The 25,473-nt window shown below is 44.7% G+C and overlaps 1 protein-coding gene across 2 annotated transcripts in view; it reads right to left on the bottom strand.

Moving 5' to 3' along the window:
• PTPRH (protein tyrosine phosphatase receptor type H) overlaps positions 1 to 25,473 on the bottom strand; it is a 199,314-nt gene that overhangs the window by 5,518 nt on the left and 168,323 nt on the right. For both annotated transcript variants that reach the window (XM_056543955.1, XM_056543956.1), the window contains 10 exons: positions 17,826 to 18,086; positions 17,660 to 17,744; positions 17,000 to 17,050; positions 13,269 to 13,356; positions 11,262 to 11,352; positions 8,296 to 8,372; positions 3,140 to 3,274; positions 2,346 to 2,468; positions 2,100 to 2,260; positions 1,229 to 1,364 (listed from right to left, as the gene is read on the bottom strand). In XM_056543955.1, coding sequence (XP_056399930.1) covers positions 1,229 to 1,364; positions 2,100 to 2,260; positions 2,346 to 2,468; positions 3,140 to 3,274; positions 8,296 to 8,372; positions 11,262 to 11,352; positions 13,269 to 13,356; positions 17,000 to 17,050; positions 17,660 to 17,744; positions 17,826 to 18,086 — 1,208 coding nt within the window. The remainder of the gene's footprint in view (positions 1 to 1,228; positions 1,365 to 2,099; positions 2,261 to 2,345; positions 2,469 to 3,139; positions 3,275 to 8,295; positions 8,373 to 11,261; positions 11,353 to 13,268; positions 13,357 to 16,999; positions 17,051 to 17,659; positions 17,745 to 17,825; positions 18,087 to 25,473) is intronic.

Below are 25,473 nucleotides of genomic sequence, written 5' to 3'. Positions count from 1 at the left end.
CAGCCATCGGCTGTCCGGGCTTGCTGGGAGTTGTAGTTTTGAAACCTCCGGAGGTCTGCAGGTTGAAGACCACTGCGGCCTTCGACATCATCCAGCCCCCTCTCACCCCCCTTTAGTTCTGTACAGTACTCACCTCCGCTCGGCGCTGGTCCGGTCCTGCAGGGCTGTCCGGAGAGGAGGTGGTCCGGTGGCATAGTGGTTCCGGGCTGCTATCTTCACCGGGGAAGCCTCTTCTAAGCGCTTCGGGCCCGGCCTCAGAATAGTCACGTTGCCTTGACAACGACGCAGAGGTGCGTTCATTGCCAACGTACTTCTGCGTCATTGTCAAGGCAACGCCTCTATTCCGGGCCGGAAGCGCGGAGAAGAGGCGCCCCCGGTGAAGATAGCAGCCCGGAACCACTATGCCACCGGACCACCTCCTCTCCGGACAGCCCTGCAGGACCGGACCAGCGCCGAGCGGAGGTGAGTACTCAGAACTAAAGGGGGTGAGAGGGGGCTGGATGATGTCGAAGGCCGCAGTGGTCTTCAACCTGCGGACCTCCGGAGGTTTCAAAACTACAACTCCCAGCAAGCCCGGACAGCCGATGGCTGCCCGGGCTTGCTGGGAGTTGTAGTTTTGAAACCTCTGGAGGTCCGCAGGTTGAAGACCACTGAGGGCGAATGATGAGAAGAGGATGATGAAGGGGGGGGAGGGGGGGTGTGGGATGATGACAAGGGGATGATGAAGGGGGGATGTGTGGGATGATGACAAGGGGATGATGAAGGGGGGATGTGTGGGATGATGACAAGGGGATGATGAAGGGGGATGTGTGGGATGATGACAAGGGGATGATGAAGGGGGGATGTGTGGGATGATGAAAAGGGGATGATGATGAGGATGTTAATGTTAATGACGGGTCTGGATGATGACAGGGGGGATGATGTATTTCCCACCCTAGGCTTATACTCGAGTCAATAACTTTTCCTGGGATTTTGGGTTGAAATTAGGGGTCTCGGCTTATACTCGGGTCGGCTTATACTCGAGTATATACGGTAAGTGGCATTTCTTACTAATGGGCAGGAATTAACAGGATAACATAATTCTGCTTACTCTCACCATCCACTTGAAGCTTATCAAAAGGGCAAGTAAAAGAATTACCAAATTTAAAATGTGGTTTATGGAGCTAGAAAATGCTTTACAGTGCAGAAGGCACCACCTGCTACATAGTAGATATATAGACAAACTTACCTCTGTCTGTACCATTAAGTTACGATTCATTCTCATTTTTTCAACAAAGCCATAAACTCCTATCCGGTGTTCCCTCTCATTCTGCTGGATTAGATAATCCAAAGCAATAAGAGTTCCAGTTCGGCCCACTCCAGCACTGTGGGAAAACAAGGTTCAGGAAAATATACAAGATGGTCCTGGCAGTCTCATAGGAATAGCTTGAGTTTCTGAGCCAAATGTATAGAGTCTGTACCAATTCTGGAACATCTTTTACTTTCAATTTTGTGCTATTCCTGTTATCCTGTGTTATTCTTGTGTCATTGTGTTATTATTGTGTTATCTACTAAATATTTGATGAATAAATTGACAACTATGCATTACATCTCCCCTTGGGTGTCCACACATACTCTGATTGGACATGGTTAGACTGTCTAGACCTCCAACTCGTACGGATCCTTTTACACTTGCAGATAACAGCCTGACCCAAGCACCAATAACATATGAACAAGTTGATTGGCACTTGGTAAAAATTGCCAGACAGCAAACAGGAAAGCTTACAGGTCCTATGTAATACAGTGTTTATTTGTATAGTAAAGAGACAACAGGAAGTGCCCATAGCTATTATACTACTCTGCAATTACCATGAAGCCCCATTATACCTCTATACTTCCCCTTATACTTGTATTCTTCTGTGTAAAATGGGGATTCTTATAAAAAAAAGATGGCATAATATATGGTGACACAAAGCACTGATAAAAAATCTGGTGTCTGCAGGGGGGCAGTGTCCTCAAAGATGTGGTCTATGGCAGAGGGTTCTCTGTTCAGCATGTTTCACCATCTAACTTAATATTTTTTAAAACAGCACAGAACTTGAATTATACTTTCATCTCACCTGCAATGCACAACTGTTGGTCCATTGCTCTTTCGCTGGTCCATGTACTCTCGAACAAGATTATGGAACTGCATGATGGATGAAGTGGAATCTGGTACCCCATGGTCAGGCCATGCAGTATAATGAAAGTGGCGCACATATTTTATGCCTGGTTGAGTAGCCTGGAAAAAAAATTATTAGAGCTTCAAAATAGGAAGAGCTACAAAATGGGAATTTAAGGTATTACACAATGAACATGTCACATACGTGTTTGACAGAGAAATCTCGTATTGTCCATTCAGACAAGATGGTTTCTGATGTAACAGTGACTGTTAGGTCTCCATAAGTACATGGGGTATAATCCAGTGGCCAGTAATGTTCACATTTTACCTGAAAAGGATATATGAAAGATTCATTGACAATGTATACAAAGTAAGTAAATTAGCATTGTATGTAAATTACAGTGCATTTAGAAAGTCTTCAGAATTTATTTTTTTTTTACATTTTGTTATGTTGAGGCCTTGTGCCTAAACCAATAAAATGTGTGACTGTAACTCCCAGCTAATGTGAACTTTTAGAGGATAGTATAAAGCAGCATTACCTGCAAAGTACTACTACATTTCCTTGGCCTATCTATTGGGGGTACAAAGGTAGCATTATCACCCAGGTCATGATGCCTTGTAGCAAAAGGGGCCCAATGGCCTTTCTACCTAATTTGGAGAACACCTATGCCATCAAAGATTGGGAGGTTGTACTGTGAAGTATAAAAAATGACACCCCTTTCTCTCTACCCAGCACTTATTTAGGATGCTGATTTAGGGATTATTTAGGATGCAGCTTGTTTACCTCTTCCACTTTAACACAGTAGTGGACGTCAGAGTGAAAACTTTTATGGGCTCATCTCAGCCATAAAGAATGGGATGAGGTCAACCTAAGGTGCTGACTATGTTATTTACTTCCTGGTCTGGGAAAAGCAAATGTTGCCCAAATCTGCATGGGACATTACATAATATGGGATAGTGTTACTCTGTATATTTCTTACTTAGAGAACAATAACCTACCCGACCATTCTCCATACAGTTGGTCAGCATTACTATTGTGTTCACATGATGCTCACAAACCATCCTCCAGAAATCAGCAGTAGTATTCGGTAAAGGACCTTGGCAGGCAATAAATTCTTTGTTGGAATTGTAACCCTGCACATAAAGAAGCGTGTTCAAAACAAAATTCACAAGTAAATGCATTATTTTATCAGGTAAATATATTTAGACATGTACAGTTGTAAGGAAGGTGCAATACAGTGTGTTGGCCCAGTACAGGAGTTGTTACCCCGTACCCTTGCTGTCCAGTCAGGCAGCCTCCCTGCATTGTCCCGCGGGCCCCCCTTACACCCGTCCCCTCATGTACATATGTTTTGCCATTTATTATGCTGTAAAGTGTGTAAAGAAGTGTTATAACTTTAAGAAATGTTCCCATGTGATCTTCAGTTGTCATATGAGTTATTTTGTGACTGTTACCCAGTAGGTATCAGTGATCAGGTGACTTAAGGGTGACCAATGGGATCCCACCAGTGTCTCCCCCATAAAAGCCCTGGGTGGAGTCTCTTCTCTCTCTTTCTGCTAAGCTGAGGTCCAATGCAGTCGAGTCTAGGAGTGTCTCTGGAGTCATAGGAGGCCTCAAGTCAAGTCTGCAGCCACAAGTTTACAAACAAGAAAAAGCAAAAGCACAGATGGGGGGCACACCAATAATTAAGTAGCAAAAAATACTTTATTCAAATCATACAATTAACAGTGTATGTGATACACATTTAAAAACATTTAAAATAAGGGAGCCAGATGACATATGTGTTCCCCTGAGGAAGTCACTCTTAGTGACAGAACGTGTGGGGACCTGTTTCTGGGGGGGACACCTGCTCCTGTACCTATTATGTGATGTATTGTTAACCTTTCTCCCCTTTCTTAACTGAAGGCTGGTTCGTATTTTTACTCACATTGTTGCCACGTATACTGCTGCTATTTAATATTGTGTAACTATTATTACGGTCTATGATTGTGTAGGAAATTGTTTACTATAAAATTACTTACTAGTCCTATTTTTCCTTGAATGTGGGGAATTGTGCAATAATACCTATACCTGTTTACTTCCATAGGGGTACACTATAGAAAGGAAGTGTGTACTATACATTATTAGGAATTGCGGGTGTCCCTTGGGGGGACCCTCCAGGTTACTGGGGGTTCTCCTCCGTGGCTCTGGGAGACCATATGTCATCTGGCTCTCTTATTTTAAATGTTTTTAAATTTGTGTCACATACACTGTTTATTGTATGCAAATCCAAACTGTTTATTGTATGATTTGAATAAAGTATTTTTTGCAATTTAATTATTGATGTGCGCCCCTGTGTGCTTCTGCTTTTTCTTGTTTGTAAACTTGTGGTTACCATATAAGCATTGGCAGCACCCTTGTTTGGTTATTTATTCATTGGTTGAGCCAACTAATATATACAGTGGCATTGTGACCCGGGTGCGGGGGGTGCGGCCCGCACCGGGTGACACCAACCTAATGGGGTGACACCAAGACGCTCCGCAGCACCCACACCCCCTCCCCAGCTACACTGACACCCCCCTACTGTGCCCGACCGGCCTCCCATCCGTCAGCACACCCCCCCTGTGCTGTGTGTGCGGTGCGCCCGTCCGTTAGCAACCCCCCCCCCCTTTCAGTGCGCCCGTCCGTCATCACGCCCCCCCTCACCTTCACCAGTACTGTGCCCAGCCTCCGCTCCCACGTCTGCGCCGGCCTGACGTCACACAGCATGGCCGCGCAGGGGGACGTCAGTAACGTCACTCGCATTGCGCCCGGTGAGAAGGATCGCTGCGCTGGAGTGTGTGTGTCTGTCTCTATCTATGTTTGTGTGTGTGTGTGACTGTGTGTGTGTTTGTGTGACTCTCTGAGTGTGTGTGTGACTCTGTGTATTTGTGTGACTCTGTGTGTGACTGTGTTTGTGTGACTCTGTGTGTGTGTGTGACTCTGTGTGTGTGTGACTCTGTGTGTCTGTCTGTGAGTGTGTGTCTCTCTGACTGTGTGTGTTTGTGTGTGTGTCTCTGTGTTGTATGTGTTTTTTTTTGTGTGTGTGTGTGTGCATGTGTGTGTGTGTGTGTGTGTGTGTGTGGGGAGACTTTGACGCATTGTGGGGAACCTGCGACCTAATGTGGGGAGTCTATGCTACCTAATGTGGGGAGTCTATGCTACCTAATGTGCGGAGTATATGCTACCTAATGTGCGGAGTCTATGATACCTAATGTGCAGAGTCTATGCTACCTAATGTGGGGAGTCTATGCTATCTAATGTGGGGAATCTGTGCTACCGAATGTTGGGAAACTGCTACCTAATGTGGGGAATCTGTGCTACCTAATATGGGGAAATTGCTACCTAATGTGGGGTAACTGGTACCTACCTAATGTGGGGAAACTGGTACCAAATGTGGGGAATCTATGCTGCTTAATGTGGGGAAACTGCTACCCACCTAATGTGGGGGAACTGCTGCCTACCTAATGCTCCCCCCCCTGGCAGTAGCACCCTCATCATCCGCCAGCAACTACCCCCCCCCCCCCAGCAGCACCTCCATCAGCAGATCCTGATGGTGGATGATGGCGGCGCTCCTGCCAGGAGGATGATCCTGCTGATGGATGATGGGGGGTGATACTGCCAGGGGGGATGGCCAGTAGCACCCTCATCATCCTTTAGCAACACCCCCCCCCCCAGTAATAGCACCCCGATCATCCACTAGCAACACCACCAATACCCCCCTCCCGTGGTAATAGCATCAGCTAACGGATGTTGAGGGGTGTTACTGCGGTTGTGGTATTATATTCAGAGGGTGCACTGTATGGCAACGTTATATTCAGAGGGCGCAGTTTGTGGTAGTGTTATATTCATAGGGCACAGTGGGTGGTAGTATTATATTCAGAGGGCGCAGTTTGTGGTAGTATTATATTCAGAGGGCGCAGTTTGTGGTAGTATTATATTCAGAGGGTGCAGTGGGTGGTAGTATTATATTCAGAGGGCGCAGTTTGTGGTAGTATTATTAGAGATGAGCGAACTTACAGTAAATTCGATTCGTCACGAACTTGTCGGCTCAGCAGTGGATGACTTATCCTGCGTAAATTAGTTCAGCCTTCAGGTGCTCCGGTGGGCTGGAAAAGGTGGATACATTCCTAGGAAAGAGTCTCCTAGGACAATATCCACCTTTTCCAGCCCACGGGAGCACCTGAAAGCTGTACTAATTTATGCAGGAAAAGCCATCAACTGCCGAGCCGAGAAGTTTGTGACGAGTTGAATTTACTGTAGTTTGCTCATCTCTAAGTATTATATTCAGAGGGCGCAGTGGGTGGTAGTAATATATTCAGAGTGTACAGTATGTGTTGGTATTATATTCAGAGGGTACAGTATGTGATAGTATTATATTCAGGGGTACAGTATGTGATAGTATTATATTCAGGGGTACAGTATGTGGCAGATTAATATTCAGAGGGTACAGTATATGGTAGTATTATATTCAGAGGGTACAGTATGTGATAGTATTATATTCAGGGGTACAGTATGTGGCAGATTTATATTCAGAGTGTACAGTATGTGTTGGTATTATATTCAGAATGTACAGTGTGAGGTAGTATTATATTCAGTGGGTATGGTGTATGGAAGGTTTATAATCAAAGAGTATAGTGTATAGTAGTATTATATTTAGAGGATACAGTGTCTGGCAGGTTTATAATAATAATTGTTTTCATATAGAGGATGAGAATGCGCTGACATAGTGAGGAGACGTCTGGGCGTCACATTCTACAGACAGAAGTTTTAGCTGGACCAGGCGGTATGTACCATCTGAATTAGATAAGGGAAGACTATAGAGAAGACGTCACTGATATCATTGTACATTCTCCTCTCTGTGTCCTATCAGAGCTGTAGTCGCTTGCCAGTTCTACAGTTATGGTCAGTGAAACTACAACTCCCAGCATAACCTCACCACTGCATAAAGGGGTACTCTACTGGAAAACATTTTTTTTTATCAACTGGTGCTACAAAGTTAAACAGATTTGTAAATTACTTCTATTTAAAAATCTTAATCCTTCCAGTACTTATTAGCTGCTGTATAAGCGATTCACAGGAAGTTATTTTCTTTTTTAATTTATTTTCTGTCTGACCACAGTGCTCTGTGCTGACACCTCTGTCCATGTCAAGAACTGTCCATAGTAGGAGCAAATCCCCATAGCAAACCTATCCTGCTCTGGACAGTTCCTGACATGGACAGAGGTGTCAGCAAATAGCACTGTGGTCAGATTGGAAAGAACTACGCAACTTCCTGTGGAGCATACACCAGCTTATAAGTACTGTAAGTATTAAGATTTTAAATAGAAGTAATTTAAAAATATGTTTAACTTTCTGGCACCAGTTGATATAAAAGTAAATGTTTTCCAGTGGACTACCCCTTTAAGTAATTCTGGGAGCTGTATATTTAAATGGTGAAAACTTCTTTAACACTTTCCCATTCTGTGGCAACTGGTATATCTGATTATTATACTGGAATTTCTCACAATGCGCTACAACAGTGATGTCTGTCACAACAGGCTAAAAACTTACTGGGGGGAAGGGGGAGGTATGGGGTGACACCATTTTCTACTGCACCGTGTGACACCAACCCTAGCAGCGCCACTGAATATATATATATATATATATATATATATATATATATATATATGTCTGCAGCCACAAGCTACAAGTAAGCCTCAGTCACAGCACTATCAGTCACAAGTCAGTCAAAGTCATCTGTCAAGTCAGTGTGGCCTGCACTAAATTGTCCCATTCTACTACAAGTTCCAGCAAGCTTTTAAGGTCTCTGAAGTCACTGGTCACCTCCGTAGGACTGACTACACTGTATAGACTGTACCATCTATCACCCAGTAAAGCTACCATTGTCCGTAACTTGGCATTGGAGTCATTATTGCCCCCGTGCCTAGTCCAGGATCCAGCACTATACCTTTGAGGATAAACCACACCCTGGCATCACGAATACAAGGGGTTGATGCCATCTGTCCCTAGGGTAATTCCATCTGCCCTGCATCACACCCCATACCACAACAGTAAACTATCCTTAATAAAAAATATATATACAAGGATGGTAAAGTAATAGAAACAGCTAAACAAATCTAAGGCTGCTACTTGCCGGCATGTAGTTAGCATTGATGTAATCAGTTGATAGTATTCCATTCACAATAGACAGTTTAACCCTTGAGTGATCATCTGGAAATAAACAGCAAAAAACACAACATTAAATGACGATTGTAATAGGCAGCTCTTTACTGTATCCATATAGATAGCTACTTATCTGGATATACCCTATCTATACTTTCTCTTAAAACTGAGAGTCTTGATTTCCAGGACTGCAGGGATAAGGAGGGAACAAGATGGTGTTTGCATAATATATGATCATGGGCCATGGTTACCCCTCCAATTACCCCAAGAGAAAATATAACACATTTTGCAACCGTAGTCCTGCAGTCGGTTCTTGAGAACCAAATATAAAGTGTAACTATTTGCTTAAAGGGAACCGGTTACATTAACCCCTTAAGGATGGAGGGTTTTTCAGTTTTTGCATTTAAATTTTTTCCTCATCACCTTCTAAAAATAATAACACCTTCAATTTTGCACCTAAAAATTCATATGATGGCTTATTTTTTGTGGCACCAATTCTACTTTGTAATGACATCACACATTTTACCCAAAAATCTACGACAAAACGGGAAAAAAAATAATTGTGCGACAAAATGGAAGAAAAAAACCCCATTTTAAAAATTTTGGGGGCTTACATTTCTACACAGTACATTTTTCAGTAAAAATGACACTTTATCTTTATTCTGTAGGTCCATACAGTTAAAATGATACCCTACTTATATAGGTTTGATTTTGTATTACTTCTGAAAAAAAACATAATTACATGCAGGAAAATGTATACGTTTAAAATTGTTTTATTCTGATATTGCGCCGTGATCTGAAGTTTTTACTGGTAGCATTTTTGTTTTGATCTGACTTTTTGATCGCTTGTTATTAATTTTTTATGGTACAAAAAGTGACCAAAATACCCTATCCTGGACTTTGGAATTGTTTTGCACGTACACCATTGACTGTGCGGTTTAATTAATGATTTATTTTTATATAGTTACAGACGGCGATACCACATATGTTTATTTTTATTTACACTTTTTTTTTATTGGAAAAGGGGGGTAATTCAAACTTTTATTAGGGAAGGGGTTAAATGATCTTTATTAACATTTTTTTCACTTTTGTTTTGCAATGTTAGAGCTCCCATAGGGGACTATAACATGCAGTACATTGATTCAATACAGTGATCACTGTCATTGCATTCAATGGCAGGGATCAGTGTTATCGGCGGTTGATTGCTCAAGCCTGGATTTCAGGCTTGGAGCAATCAATCGCCGATCGGACGCACAGGAGGCAGGTAAGGGACCCCTCTGCTGTGTCCTAGCTGATCGGGACATCGCGATTTTACTGCAATGGTCCCGATCAGCCCGACTGAGCTGCCGGGAAGCTTTTACTTTCACTTTAGACGTGGCGAGCAACTTTGATTGCCACATCTAAATAGTTAATGCCGGACATCAGCCCGATCGGCAATGTCCGGCATTAGCCACGGGTCCTGGTTGCTTATAGCAACTGGGACCCACCGGGTATGATGCGCACTCACCTGCTGAGCACGCGTCCAACCTCAGGATACGCTTATGGACGTTCATAAACGTCCATATACGTTAAGGGGTTAAAGTGGTAGTCCAGTGGTGAAAAACTTATCCCCTATCCTAAGGATAGGGGATAAGTTTGAGATCGCGGGGGGTCCGACCGCTGGGGCCCCCTGCGATCTCTCTGTACGGGGCCCCGGCTCTCCGCCGAGATAGCGGGTGTCGACCCCCGCACGAGGCGGCGGCCGACACGCCCCCTCAATACAACTCTATGGCAGAGCCGGAGATTGCCGAACGCAGCGCTTCGGCTCTGCCATAGAGTTGTATTGAGGGGGCGTGTCGGCCGCCGCCTCGTGCGGAGGTCGACACGCCCCCTTCCCGCGGGCTGTCGGGGCTCCGTACAGGAGATCGCAGGGGGCCCCAGCGGTCGGACCCCCCGCGATCTGCAACTTATCCCCTATCCTTAGGATAGGGGATAAGTTGCTCACCACTGAATCACCACTGGACTACTCCTTTAAGGGTCTATTCACACATACAGTATGATGTGCAGATTTGGTGCGCAGGATTTCAAGCTGTGTTCAGTCATTGAGTTTACATTGAAATCTGCAGCAGAAAATCCTGCGCATTAAATCTGCGCATCAAATCTGTGCAGAATGCTGTACGTGTGAATAGACCATAAATATGCAGCCTGATCTGCCAGGGTTATGTGACAGAGCAGGGTTTGCATAGTAAATTAGGATATAGTTTTGTGGCAAAAGATTTATCTGACCTTAGAATTTGCTTGCCTAAATTCCTGCTTGTTCTTGGCTTAGGAGTCCAGTTGGTGGCCCTAATCAGAAACTGACATTTATCTCTTTAAGCACATTTCCAGAGAGGCTATCCATCACAAATAAGGACCGAAGCCCAGAACAACTTAACTTAAATGACAAAATTAAAAAGTTGTACTGAAACTTTTAGCAAAAAATAAATAAATAAATAAATAAATTATATATATATATATATATATATATATATATATATATATATATATATAATAAATCTGCTGAGCTTTTCTCGCTTTATAACATGTTTTCCTACAAGGTTTGCACAGGGCATTTATAGGGAAAGAGCATTAAAAGTACCTTAAAGGGGATAAGATGTCTGATCGCAGGGAGAACATAATGTTCAGAACACTGGCTTTGGGTGGCCGTGGTAAAGACTTCATGCCATGCCCCCTTCAGTTATGTCTATGTCTATATTATGTTCATAACGCCGGGGTGCTGGCCCAGAGATCGCAAGGGGTCCCAGCGTCTGGACCTTCCGCTATCAGACATCTTATCCCCTATTCTTTGGATGTCTAGGGGCGGAGTACCCAGTCAAGGCAACTCATTTTTGAATTACAAGTTCACTACAGTAAGAATGAGCAGCCCACTAAAATGGCAGTCTCTTTACATCGACTTACATGGAAGGACATTGGTAAAACGGTTCTTGGCTCTGTTGTCTGGCAGTTCCGCTGCTCTTTTTGACTGCGTGGTTCCAACTGAGCTGAGCTCCTAGTGGTATGGAAATAAGAAGTCAGATTATAGAAGAAAGGATATGGCAACTTCTATATTATTAGATGCTGCAGAGCATTGGTGAATACAGGAGCCTCAGAAGGCCACTTTGTTATCCAGCAGCTAAGCTGTTGAGTGATCGTAACATTGTATTGTTTATGCCTAAAATAGACATCAGAACATACATAAACCACATAGTAGCTCCACCACAATCCTCTGTTCAAACATGCAAATGTTAAATCACCATTATATAGAGCTAGAACTCCATGGGCAATAGAACAGCATTGTCATATTCATGATATTGTGTGTTATATGAGACAAGGACACAACTTAGATATTGGTTTCAGCATAATTCCTTTAATGCAGTTTTAAGCATGAAGAACACTGAGTCATCTTTTTGCATTCTAGCCATGAAATATTTCAGGGGACTTTGCCTTACTCTTTACTTACTCTTACATTTATATACTGAAAGCATAATCTAAGTCAGTGGTTCTTAACCTTGTTAGAGGTGCTGAATCCCACCAGTTTCATATGCGCATTCAACGAACCCCTCTTAATTGGAAAAATAATCATTTTTTCAAATTCAAGACATAGGAGGTATATATTTATACATAGGTGCACATAATTAACAAAACCATTAAGAAAAAAGAACAAAACCATGAAAACATGATTTTCACACAAAAACATAATGAATATTTACTGCAAATCAGCGTGATTTCTGCTGTTGTCTTTTAGAGACCAGTTCAGAAATGCGCGGCTTTACCTTGGCAACTGCCACTCTCATGTCATTTTCGTAACAATGGCAGTGTTCCCCCACATTAGGCAGGCAGTGTTCCCCCACATTAGGCAGGCAGTGTTCCCCCACATTAGGCAGACAGAGTTCCCTACATTAGGTGCAGGCAGTGTTCCCCCCACATTAGGCATGCAGTGTTCCCCCACATTAGGCAGGCAGTGTTCCCCCACATTATGTAGGCCAGTGGTCTTCAACCTGCGGACCTCCAGATGTTGGAAAACTACAACTCCCAACATGCCCGGACAGCCAACGACTGTCCGGGCATGCTGGGAGTTGTAGTTTGGCAACATCTGGAGGTCCATAGGTTGAAGACTACTGATGTAGGCAGTGTTCCCCACAGACATACAGCCTCCAGCCATATACAGTGTATGGCTGGAGGCTGTATGCCTATGTACTGCTCACTTCAGTGCTCCGACCACCGCTCCGTAGGTCTCAAGACCGGTGGTCGGAGCACTGAAGATGACGTTCCGCTGGTCACTTACCAAGCTTGCCAGTGCACGTCTTCCTCCTTCTCTATCCTCCGGTCCTCGGCGCCTTTGTTTTCATGGGCGCACGCACGGAACGTCAGTGACGTCCCGGCGTGTGCTATGTCCCGGCGGCCCTGCTTTTTTAAACTTAACGCAGGGCTGCAGGGAGTTAATAGTGATGGGGGGAATTGCCCGGTCGCTACAGGACGGGCAAACACCGGCTCTGCTCAGGACAGGCAAACCAACCAATTACTTGGGGCCCCGAGCTGGCCCGGGGCCCCAAGTAATTGGTTGGTTTGCCTGTCCTGTTGCGACCTCCCCCACCGAACCCCGGGGACTGACTCACCGAACCCCTGGGGTTCAATCCCAGGTTAAGAACCACTGATCTAAGGGTTTCCCTTGTCTCACACTGCCTCACAGCTGTTCGGGTCAAGTCTTGTGTGATATTGTGTGGTCACAAAAAAGGGAAAAAACTGCTTTACAGCAGACAAGCTGTGATCTTCACCTCAGTCTGCCTTATTAATCCATTTTTTTCAAAACATTTCGATGGGGAAAAGTAGTACAAGAGCTTAGCCATACTTAAAAAGTGTCTTCTACTAATATCATCAGACAAGGCAAGCGATAATAGAGAAAATACAGATCTAATTGGATTATACCTGATACTCTTCTGCAAATCCAAAGTCACTGTCCGCATGGTTATTCTCATAATGCTGTTTGAACTTTTCTCTTGGAATAGTGTGAAATCTATGAGGCAATGAGATAGATTATTGGTGGTTATTTTGGCTGATTACGAAGTGCCATGCTTCTAGGTAAACCTGCATAGTTCCCTCGCTCTATAATAACTGCAACAATATTCCTCTTAGGCTGGAACTCCACTGAGGTTTTTTTTTTGCTAAAACGTCGTAAAAAACGCCAATTTTCCCGCACTGCGTTTTTTTCAGCGAAAAAAACGCTGTATCCAGATGTTAGCTGCAAGTCAATAGAAAACTGCAAAATGCCAAATCCACTTGGCGTTTTTCAGTTTGGTGTTTTTTTTTTTATCCTTTTGGCATTTTTCAGCAATTTCGGGCTCAGAGGCTGGATTTTCAAAACGTACAACAAAACCTAGTTTGGCGTTTTTTGCCCTGAAATCGCGGCGTTTTCCTCCCATAGAAGTCTATGGGAGAGCAAAAACGCCAAGAAAAAAGCCATGTTAATTTTAAATTTAGTGTTTTTGCAGGCGGTTTTTATCCTTTTTTTACTTTAGCGATTCAAAAAAATGATGGAGATACCTTTTTTATTAAAGGGGTTCTCCGGTGCTTACACATCTTATCCCCTATCCAAAGGATAGGGGATAATATGCCTGATCGCGGGAGTCCCGCAGCTGGGGACGCCCGTGATCATGCACGCGGCACCCCATTTGTGATCAGTCCCCAGAGCGTGTTCGCTCCGGGTCTGATTACTGGCGACTACAGGACCAGCAGCGCGTGACGTCACTCCTCCGCCCCCGTGTGACGTCACGCTCCGCCCCTCAATGCAAGCCTACGGGAGGGGGCATGATAGCTCCTTTGGATAGGGGATAAGATGTGTAAGCATCTGAGAACCCCTTTAAAATTTCGTAGGGTACCATAAAAAAATTTATAAAAAAGATACAGTAGTGATGGAAAATATTGTATCTAATGAGATTTATCTTTTTTTACTATGAAATGTTTATTCATTTTTAAACAGGGATCAATTTATGTGAGCGGGTAAAGCACTAAAAATGTAGCCGACAATAATAAAAATTTAGTGTGTGTGCTTTTCACATTTTTTTTCACATTTTTTAGGTACTACTACTACTCCCAGCATGGAACACATTGTTCCATGATGGGAGTAGTAGTACCTGTACTAATTGACAGATCGCCCGTTGCGATCCTCCTGTATAATGTATAGATGCGGGCGGCCACTCTTCTATGGTCCCCTGCACTGCCGTATATATACACATATTCATATTTCTCGCAGAGCTGTGATTTGCCAGATGGTTCCAGCCAATCACAGCTCTCTGTGGGAAATTGGAATATGTGTATATATGTCAGTGCAGGGGACCATAGGAGAGCGGCCGCATCTATACATTATACAGGAGGATCATAGCGGGTGTCAGGACTGATACCCGTAGTGATCTTTCCTTAACTACAAGTACTACTTCTCCCAACATGGAGTACACTCTGCTCCATGCTGGGAGCTGTAGTACCTGCATTAATAGACAGATCGCAGCAGGTGTCAGAAGTTACACTTGCTGTGATCTGTCTATTAATGCAGGTACTACAGCTCCCAGCATGGAGCAGAGTGTGCTCCATGTTTGGAGTAGTAGTGCCTGCTTAAGGACACATCACAGTGGATGTTACTACTGACACCCGCTGTGATCGTCCTGTCTATAGCAGAGATGCAGAGCGGCTGTATACAGCGCTCGCATCCCTGCTCTGCACTATACTACGGGCCGGCCACTCATTCATTCATATTTTCCTCAAAGCTGTGATTCGCTGCAACCATCCGGCCAATCACAGCTCTGGGTGGAAAATATGAATATGAAAATATGAAATATGTCAGACTGACACCTGGGGCGATATGTCTATAGTACAGGTACTACTACTCCTAGCATGGAACAGTGTGTTCCATGCTTGGAGTAGTAGTACTACATAAAAAATTTGAAAAAAAAAGAGAATAAAAAGTTAAACACACACACTTTACAAAAAAAATTTATTAAAATTTTGTTATAAAAAATAAAAAATGTAGTTAAATACATTTTTACATCCCGATCGGATTTTATTTATTTATTTTTTGGTACCCAACTATTTTGTAAAAAAAAAAAATGCAAAAGGGACCAAAAAAGGCAAATTCCACACAAAGGTAAAAATGCCAGAAAAAATGCCAAAATGCAGGGGAAAACTGTGGCAGTTTTTCTGACATTTTTATGCCACAAGAATCGCAGGGCAAAAATCTTGGTGGAGTCCTAGCCTTAAGGGTACCTGCACACTGTGCACTGTGAACGGAATCTCTGCTCGCAGAATTCTCCGAGCGGAGATGGTATCTGGTGGCTGACGCCAAAATACTTCGGCAGTAGGACTGCGCAGCACTGCGCCATCACCTTTGACGGATGTGCAGTGCTCATGGACTTCCATGCAAAGAATGAACTTTTGTGAGAATCAATTTCAGTTTTGGAATTGTCCACCGCTGAAATTCCTCAGTGTGAATGGATCATGCAGAAGACCCATTCACACTGATGTTCATGTTCACACACGTTATTTTCGCTCATGGAATTCCATGAGAATTAAGCAGTGTGAACATACCGTAAGATGGGAAGGGGTTTGGGGAAAACAATCAGTTATCCTTAAAGTGTACCTGTCGTTTGCAAAAACCTTTTATATATATTGTAGATAATAACATTTGTAATATAAATTAGTTTAAAAAAATTGTATATTTTTTGGGGTGAAAAGATCCTGTGCCTGCAGCTATTGCCTGTGTGTGCAGAGCCAAGATACAGGAAGTGTGGGCAGAACATTCAGGGGTCTGTGCAGGCTCTTGGCTTGTCAATCCTCCTGTTGTGTGAGCCGGGAGCATGTCATAGAGCCTCACTGCACAGAGCCCTGCTTGTCCTCAGTGTACAGAGCCCTGCTTGTCCTCAGTGTACAGAGCCCTGCTTGTCCTCAGTGTACAGAGCCCTGCTTGTCCTCAGTGTACAGAGCCTTGCTTGTCCTCAGTGTACAGAGCCCTGCTTGTCCTCAGTGTACAGAGCCCTGCATGTCCTCAGTGCACAGAACCCTGCTTGTCCTCAGTGTACAGAGCCCTGCTTGTCCTTTGTGCACAGAGCCCTGTTTGTCCTCAGTGCACAGAGCCCTGCTTGTCCTCAGTGTACAGAGCCCTGCTTGTCCTTTGTGCACAGAGCCCTGCTTGTCCTTTGTGCACAGAGCCCTGCTTGTCCTCAGTGTACAGAGCCCTGCTTGTCATCAGGTACAGAGCCCTGCTTGTCCTCAGGTATAGAGCCCTGCTTGTCCTCAGTGTACAGAGCCCTGCTTGTCCTCAGTGCACAGAGCCCTGCTTGTCCTCAGTGTACAGAGCCCTGCTTGTCCTCAGTGTACAGAGCCCTGCTTGTCCTTTGTGCACAGAGCCCTGCTGGTCTGCCCACCCTTCCTGTATTTTGGCTCTGCACAGGTGCAGGGAATTTTTTATTTTTTTATTTTTTTTACCTAAAACTATAAAAATGTTTTAACCAATGTATATTACAAATATATACAATGCATAATTTACATAAATTCTCTACATTATGTAAACAAATATCAGGTACACCTTAACAGGAAGAGTGGTGGTAGAAATGTACACAAAAAGAGGATGTAATTTCCATTTTATGTCCCCAGTATGAGCCCCTGTTTACCTTCTTTGTCCGGTAAAGGTAGTTGGTATGTTTTCACTACGATTCTTTAACCTAAGAAAAAGCAAAGATGTTCTGAATTAAAAGGAAAAAAAAATGTATGAATAGAAAAAAAATATAGAAAACTGGGTGTTACAATTTCCTCTTCAATTTGGTGTGTCCCTTCATTTTTCAAAGGCCTTTTTAAAAAGGAAAGTTGCAATCGGAATGGTTGCTATGGCAACTGCTCCACTGTTCATCTGCACAAGGTTTGATAAATTTCCCCCCTTCTCTTTAACATAGACTCTAAGTTGGATAATTAAGCAGCAATTACTCAAGTGACATCCCCTTTAAGGGATTGCCCAATATTTTATAATAATTTTGCATACTTTATCAGAATCACAAGACAATGAAACCATACTGAATAAGCTTTGAGTTTTGGAATAAAAAAATCTGAATAACTCTGTTTTCTCATGGTGAGTTTCACACAATATTCCCAACTGTGAAATCTGACAATTCCATAGACTTACATTGTAAATTTGTCCCTCTTTGTGCACTGTTTTCCTAGCTAGTTTTAACTAGTTTGAACACTCAATCCCTGACTGATCAAAATTTTTGACAAATCTCTACAACATGTCAAAAGTTGTCGAAAGTGGCCATTTAAGATGTAAAACTATATCTCACCTTCTGCTTCTTAAAACAAGGAAAACTATGAGTGCAATAAGCAGAATGAATAGTAAGACGCCAAATATTGATCCAACAATGACTCCTGCCAACAATGAAAGATTTAGTTAATAAACCATGTAAGTAACCTTTTTAACAACAGAGTATGTTGCGGTCCATGATTTACCTGTGTTGTCAGTAGAACAGATTATGTAGACTGTGGAGGAATTTTTTGCTGTAGCTATAGTCATCACCCTTATTTTGTAACTGGCAGCGGGTTGTAGGTTGGATACTACAACATTATCTATGCAGGTGTTTACTTCATTGTTGATGAGATCATTTACCAACACCTTAAAAGTAGAATAATTCCCACGAGGGCACATAAATTCAACTTTTATCTGATATGCATCCATTTTAGAACATTTGAGGTCGTTGACGGGATCAGGGTCTGAAAAAGAGACACGTTTAGTTAGCAGTATTGTATTTAGAAGCATTTGGGGTCTTTTATCTTCTTAAAATATAAGCACTCTGCACATAAGTATTTATGTCGCGAACATAAAATTTTCGGTTCGCGAACTTCCGCAAAGGTTCGCGAACCGGGCGAACCGCCATTGACTCTTTCTGTCCAAAATAGTGATTTAAAAGTTGTTTCAAGGGGACCAACACCTGGACTGTGGCGTGCCGGAGTGGAATCTATGGCAAAACTACCATGGAAAATTACATAGTTGATGCAGAGTCTGGTTTTGATCCATAAAGGGCATAAATCACCTAACATTCCTAAATGGTTTGTAATAACGTGCTTTAGCCCCCTTTAGGCAGCACATAGAGCCCCCCTTTAGGCATCACATAGTTAGATCCCCCCTTTAGACAGCACATACTTTCCCCCATATTAGGCAGCACATAGTTAGAGCCTCCCTTTAGGCAGCAAATAGTTAGATCACCCCTTTAGGCAGCACATAGATTCCCCCATGTTAGGCAGCACATAGTTAGAGCTACCCTTTAGGCAGCACATAAGATTCCCCCATATTAGGCAGCACATAGTGGGATTTGAACCCAAGGCCCCAGGGCTGCAATGCAGCAGTGCTTACCTCTGAGCCACCATGCTACCCTTACGATACATCTAATATCCACGGTTGCTAAAATGGACATAGATGTCAGCAGAGAGTACCAGAAAAATTAGGCATGTACATGGATGAAAACTTGGGTATTGTCGCAGCCGCATCTGTAGCGGCAGCCAGAAAAATTGCAGCACCTGAAAAAGTGCAGCAGCAGAGGCCAGAAATATTAGGCATGTACACCTGAAAATTTGGTATTGTCGCAGCTGTAACAGCGGCCAAAAAAATTGCAGCACCATAGCTGTAGCTGTAGCAGCTGCTGTAGCAGCGGCCAGAAAAATTGCAGCAGCAGAGGCCTGAAAAATTAGGCATGTACACCTGGCTGGAAAATTTGGTATTGTCGCAGCTGCTTCTGTAGCAGCGGCCAGAAAAATTTCTGTTTGTTTTGCCAGGCAGAAAGTGCCCTAAAACATTGCGGCTTGAACCCTAGTTGGTGGCGGATAAGTCACGCAAGTCATCCGGCATTCAGAGTTCAAATACAGCAGCGTGTGGACCATTTTTAGCCCAAGGCAGCTCATCTGATCAGGCCTTGTTCAGTCAAATGTATCGCCCAGTGTCAGTCCCTTTGGGATCCATCCCTCATTCATCTTAAGAAAGGTGAGGTAATCCAGACTTTTTTGACCAAGGCGACTCCTCTTCTCAGTGACAATACCTTCTGCTGCACTGAAGGTCCTTTCTGACAGGACACTTGAAGCGGGACAGGCCAGAAGTTTGAGTGCAAATTGGGATAGCTCAGGCCACAGGTTAAACCGGCACATCCAGTAGTCAAGGAGTTCATCGCTCCTCAGAGTGTCGATATCTGCAGTTAAGGCCAGGTAGTCTGCTACCTGTCGGTCAAGTTGTTCTCTGATGGTGGACCCTGAAGGGCTGTGGCAATGCGTAGGACTTAAAAAGCTCCGCATGTCCTCCATCAACAGCATGTCTGTACAGCATCCTGTCCTTGCCGGCGTGTTCGTGGGAGGAGGAGGATTACTTTCACCTCTTCCCCTGTTAGATCCCTGTTGTGCTGTGACATGACCCTTATGCGCTGTGTACAGCATACTTCTTAATTTATTTTGGACCTGCTGAATCCTTTCCGCCTTGCTGTAATGCGGTAACATGTCAGGCACTTTATGTTTATACCGGGGGTCTAGTAGCGTGGACACCAAGTACAGGTCGTTCTCCTTCATCCTTTTTATACGAGGGTCCCTCAACAGGCACGACAGCATGAAAGACCCCATTTGCACAAGGACAGATGCCGAGCTACTCATGTCCTGTTCCTCGTCCTCAGTGATGTCAGGGAAGGTATCATCTTCTTCCCCCCAGCCACGCACAACACCACGGGAACCAGATAGGTGACAAGGAGCACCCTGGGATGCCTGCTGTGGTTGGTCTCCCTCCTCCTCTTCAAAGCCACATTCCTCCTCTGACTCCTCTTCCTCACAATCCTCTTCCAGCATTGCAGCAGGTCCAGCAAGTGATGCTGATAAGGCTGTTTCTGGTGGTGATGGTGTTCACAACTCTTCCTCTTCATGCTCATCTACTGCCTGATCCAGCACTCTTCGCAGGGCACGCTCCAGGAAGAAAACAAACGGTATGATGTCACTGATGGTGCCTTCGGTGCGACTGACCAGGTTTGTCACCTGCTCAAAAGGACGCATGAGCCTACAGGCATTGCGGATGAGCCTCCAGTAACGTGGCAAAAAAAATTCCCAGCTCCGCAGATGATGTCCTAGCACCCTGGTCATACAAATATTCGTTGACGGCTTTTTCTTGTTGGAGCAGGCGGTCGAACATTAGGAGTGTTGAATTCCAACGTGTCGGGCTGTCGCAAATCAAGCTCCTCACTGTCATGTTGTTTCGCCGCTGGATATCTGACAAGTGGGCCATGGCCGTGTAGGAACGCCTGAAATGGCCACACACCTTCCTGGACTGCTTCAGGACATCCTGTAAGCCTGGGTACTTGAGCACAAAGCGTTGTACAATCAGATTACACACATGTGCCATGCACGGCACATGTGTCAACTTGCCCAACCTCAATGCCGCCAACAAATTTGTTCCGTTGTCACAAACCACCTTGCCGGTCTCCAGTTGGTGCGAAGTCAGCCACTGGACCACCTGTGCATTCAGGGCCGACAGGAGCGCTGGTACGGTATGACTCTCCGCTTTGAGGTAAGTCAACCTCAAGATGGCGTGACACTGCCATATCCGGGATGTGGAATAGCACCTGGGGAGCGGGGAAGGGGGTGTTGTGGAGCAAGACACAGCAGTGGAAGAGGACTCGGCCGAGGACATTATGGAAGAGGATGGAGTAGGAGGAGTAGAGGAGGTGGCAGCAAGCCTGCCTGCAAGTCGTGGCGGTGTCACCAACTCCTCTGCAGAGCCACGCATTCCATGCTTGGCAGCCGTCACCAGGTTTACCCAATGCGCAGTGTAGGTGATATACCTGCCCTGACCATGCTTTGCAGACCAGGTATCAGTGGTCAGATCGACCCTTGCCCCTACACTGTGTGCCAGACATGCCATAATTTCCTTTTGCACAATGGAGTAAAGGTTGGGGATTGCCTTTTGTGCAAATAAATTTCGGCGGGTACCTTCCACTGCGGTGTCCCAATGGCTTCAAATTTTTTAAAGGCCTCACGCTCCACCAGCTTGTATGGTAAAAGCTGGTGGGCTAGCAGTTCCAACAAGCCAGCTGTCAGACGCCGGGCTAGGGGGGGACTTTGAGACATTGTCTTCTTGCGCTCAAACATCTCCTCGACAGACACCTGACTGTGGGCAGATGAGCAGGAACTGCTCAAGGCGAGAGATGGAGAGGCGGATGGTTGAGAGGGGGCAAGGAGGGCAGCAGTGGTTGACCTGGCTGAAGTTGCTGGACCAGGAGGAGGATGGCGGCTTTGGCTTTGTGTGCTGCTTGTACTGACGTGTTGATCCCATAGGCGTTTGTGATGTGACATCATGTGCCTTCGCAAAGCAGCTGTGCCTAGGTGGGTTTTGGACTTCCCATGACTCAGTTTCTTCTGGCACAGGTTGCAAATGGCCTCGCTGTTGTCAGAGGCAGACACACAAAAAAAATGCCCCACTTCTGAGCTCTGCGATGAATGCATTCTGGTGGTGGCAACAGCATACGTTGATTGGCATCCCGTCTGGCTGACCCCGGGTGCCGATGCTTGCTGTCTGACTGTGCCACTAGCTCCTTGCGATGACCTCCTCCTGCTTCCAACTCGTCTCCTCTCTGTTTCCCCAGCTGAACTTTCCCCCTCTTCTTCTCTTCTAGCGGGCACCCACGTGGCATCCACGGACACATCGTCATCATCAACACCTTCACCGCTATCTGACACCTCAAGAAAGGAAGCAGCAGCGGGTACAACATCATCATCACACCGTAAGTCCATGTGTGTAATGCTGCCTGACTGAGACATAACCCTGTTAACTACATCCTCTGGCAATAATGGTTGCGCATCACTCATGTCTACAAACTGATGTGTAAATAACTCCTCTGACGGATCAAGTAAAGCTGCTGCGGTTCTAGTGTTGGTGGTGGCGGCAGGCAGGCAAGTGGTAGCATGAGAGGTGCCCGATGCTAAGCTAGAGGAGGAGAAGGGTGGTGCGTCAAGGTTCCGAGCGGAAGCTGTAGCAAATTGGGTGTCTTGTGATAGCCAGTCAACTAAGTCCTCAGAACTTTGGGGGTTCAGGGTATGTGGCCTCTGAACACTGGCCATTCTAGGGCCAAAGGGAATCCCAGCACCATGACGGCCCCTGCGGGGTAGCCTTCCTCTGCCTGTCATTTTTTTTGGTTAAATCTGCACAAGTGTCACACCAAATGTGATTTGCACTAGGGTGACACAATTTGCCGTGCAGGCAAAAAAACTGGTAACTTTGACGTGAACTGACAGTGACGACTGGTTTTATTTAACAGCCAAATAATTTATTTTTTATTTTTATTTGCACGACTGTCACACCTAATGTGATTTGCACTAGGGTGACACAATTTGCCCTGCAGGCAAAAAAAACTGGCAACTGTGACGTGAACTGACAGTGATGACTGGTTTGATTTAACAGCCAAAAAAGTTTTTTTTTTTTTATTTGCACAACTGTCACACCAAATGTGATTTGCACTAGTGTGACAATGAGCAAAAAAGCTTGCCAGCGGAGTTCCCCTTTTAAGCAGTGGTCCTCAAACAGGGTGCCTCCAGCTGTTGCAAAACACACGGACTGATATATTTCAGCCCTTTGAATACTGTAGTAGTTAGTTGCTTTAAGGAACTTAAGTTTGATTCTGGAGTACCCCTTTTAACCAGCGGTTCCCTCCCAACCAGGGTGCCTCCAGCTGTTGCAAGACACACGGACTGACATATTTCAGCCCTAAAAAGGGCTTTTTTGGGTGCTGTCCTCAAAGCAGATGTTACACTAGTGCTTTAGAAGTAAACTGGACCCTGAATACACCACCTAGCAGCCACCTAGCTATCGCTTTCCCTATACAGCAGGAGCAGCTTCTCTGACCCTCCACTTCCTAAGCCTGCAGGATGCTGAATGAGGGTAAAATGGCGTCCATGCAAGAGGTAGGAGGGTCTGGAAGGGAGGGACTGCTGCTGATTGGCTGTAATGTGTCTGCTGACTCTGACTCACAGGGTCAAAGTTTACTACAATGTTAAAGTATAGGGGGCGGATCGAACTTCACATATGTTCGCCCGGCGAGGCGAACGTGTACATGCTAAATTCGCCGGGAACTGTTCGCCGGCGAACAATTCGCGACATCTCTACACATAAGATAATATGCATGGGAGACTAAACAAGAGAGGGGGTTATCAGAGAAAAAAAAACCTAATATTTAGGTGTAGGCTGCATATAATGTACCACATACAAGTGTAGTAGATCTCATTGCTTTATACTCTATGGGGGGGATTTTGCGCAATGATATTTTCTGCAATCTTTTTGTACGTCTTTTTCGGTGGAACATTTTCTAAAGATGTCTCCCTTCGGGTGAACCGTAGAGCTGTTTTTCCTGTAGACATCGATTTACTAACTGTGTTTTTTTTTTTTTTTGTGGGACGCACAAAAAGAACGCAAGTCTCATTTTTTTGCGCAAATATACACCACCTCGGAGGACACGTAACAAAGTGTGTATTTTCACACAGTAAGGACTGCAACTCCCATCCTGGACAGATGGAGGAAAGGGGGTGGTGGTGTGTTATTGTTTGAAAGACTGACATGAGGCAGACATGTGGATCAGTGGGGAAGGGCGGCATCTGCCTCAGAGGCAGCAGTGAAGCTCTTCACTGTTGCTTCTGGTAGTTTCAAAACTACATCTCCCAGCATGCCCAGACAGCCAAAGGCTGGGCATGCCGAGAGTTGTAGTTTTGCAACAACTGGATGAACACTAGTTGGGAAACATTGTCTGTTTCCTAACTCAGTGTTTCCTTACCTGTGTGCCTCCAGCTGTTGCAAAACTATAACTCCCAGCATGCACTGACAAACCGTACATGCTGGGAGTTGTAGTTTTGCAACAGCTGGAGGCGCACGGGTTGGTAAACACTGAGTTAAGTAACAAACTCTCAGTGTTTTGCAACCAGTGTTCCTCCAGCTGTTGCTTAACTACAGCCCCCAATGATGGGAGTTGTAGTTTAGCAACAACTGGAGGCTCCCTGTTTAGGAACACACTGCATAATGTCTTCCCAGGGGAGAGCGCAAAAGATGTACTAACCCATATTTCTTGTTTTTCTTGTGAATGCGGAGGACTATGTCAGATTCGGTGGACTGCGACGATGACCAGCGTTTCTTTTTTTAATTTCAATAAAATGGTTAACGAGGGCTGTGAGGGAGTGTTTTTTTTTTAAAATAAACTTTTTTTTCAATGTGTTGTTTTTTATAATTTAATTTTCAGGGTTAGTAGTAGAAGCTGTCTTATAGACAGAATCCATTACTAAGCCAGAGCTTAGCGTTAGCCCAAAAATCAGCTAGCGCTAACCCCCAATTATTACCCCGCTACCCACCGCCACAAGGGTGCCGGCAAGAGCCGGTACCAACAGGCCCGGAGCGTCAAAAATGGCACTCCTGGGCCTAGGTGGTAACAGGCTGGCGTTATTTTGGCTGGGGAGGGCCAGCAACAATGGTCCTCGCCCACCCTGGTAACATCAGGCTGTGGCTGCTTGGTTGGTATCTGGTTGATACAGAAAATAAGGGGAACCCTATGCATTTTTTTTTTTTTATAAATAAAAAAAGTGTGTGGTTCCCTAATTTTTTCAGTATCAGTCAGTTACCAACCAAGCAGCAACAGCCTGATGTTACCACGGAGTGACCATTGTTACTGGCCCTCCCCAGCCTAAATAACGCCAGCCTGTTACCGCCTAAGCCCAGGAGCGCCATTTTTGATGATCCGGGCCTGTTGGTACTGGCTCTTCCTGGAAACCCTGTGGCGGTGGGTACCGGGGTAATAATTGGGGGTTAGCATTAGCTGTTTTGGGGCTAATGCTAAGCCCCGGCTTAGTCATGGAATCTGTCTACAAGATGCCTTCCACTACTAAGCCTGAAAATTCAATTATAAAAAACACAACATAATGAAAAAAATATTTTATAAAAAAAAAAAAAAAACACTCCCCACAGCCCTCGTTAACCCTTTTATTGACATTTAAAAAAAAAAAACGTTGTTCATCATCGCAATGCACAAAATCTGACATAGTTCTCCGCATAAACGTATCTAAATTTAAAAGAAAAAAAAAAGTTTTATTACAGTTTTTGGTT

Source organism: Hyla sarda, chromosome 10, assembly GCF_029499605.1.
Source record: "Hyla sarda isolate aHylSar1 chromosome 10, aHylSar1.hap1, whole genome shotgun sequence".
Taxonomy (NCBI): Eukaryota; Metazoa; Chordata; class Amphibia; order Anura; family Hylidae; genus Hyla; species Hyla sarda.
Note: the sequence above shows the minus strand (reverse complement) of the source record. Positions and strands in the feature narration are given on the sequence as shown.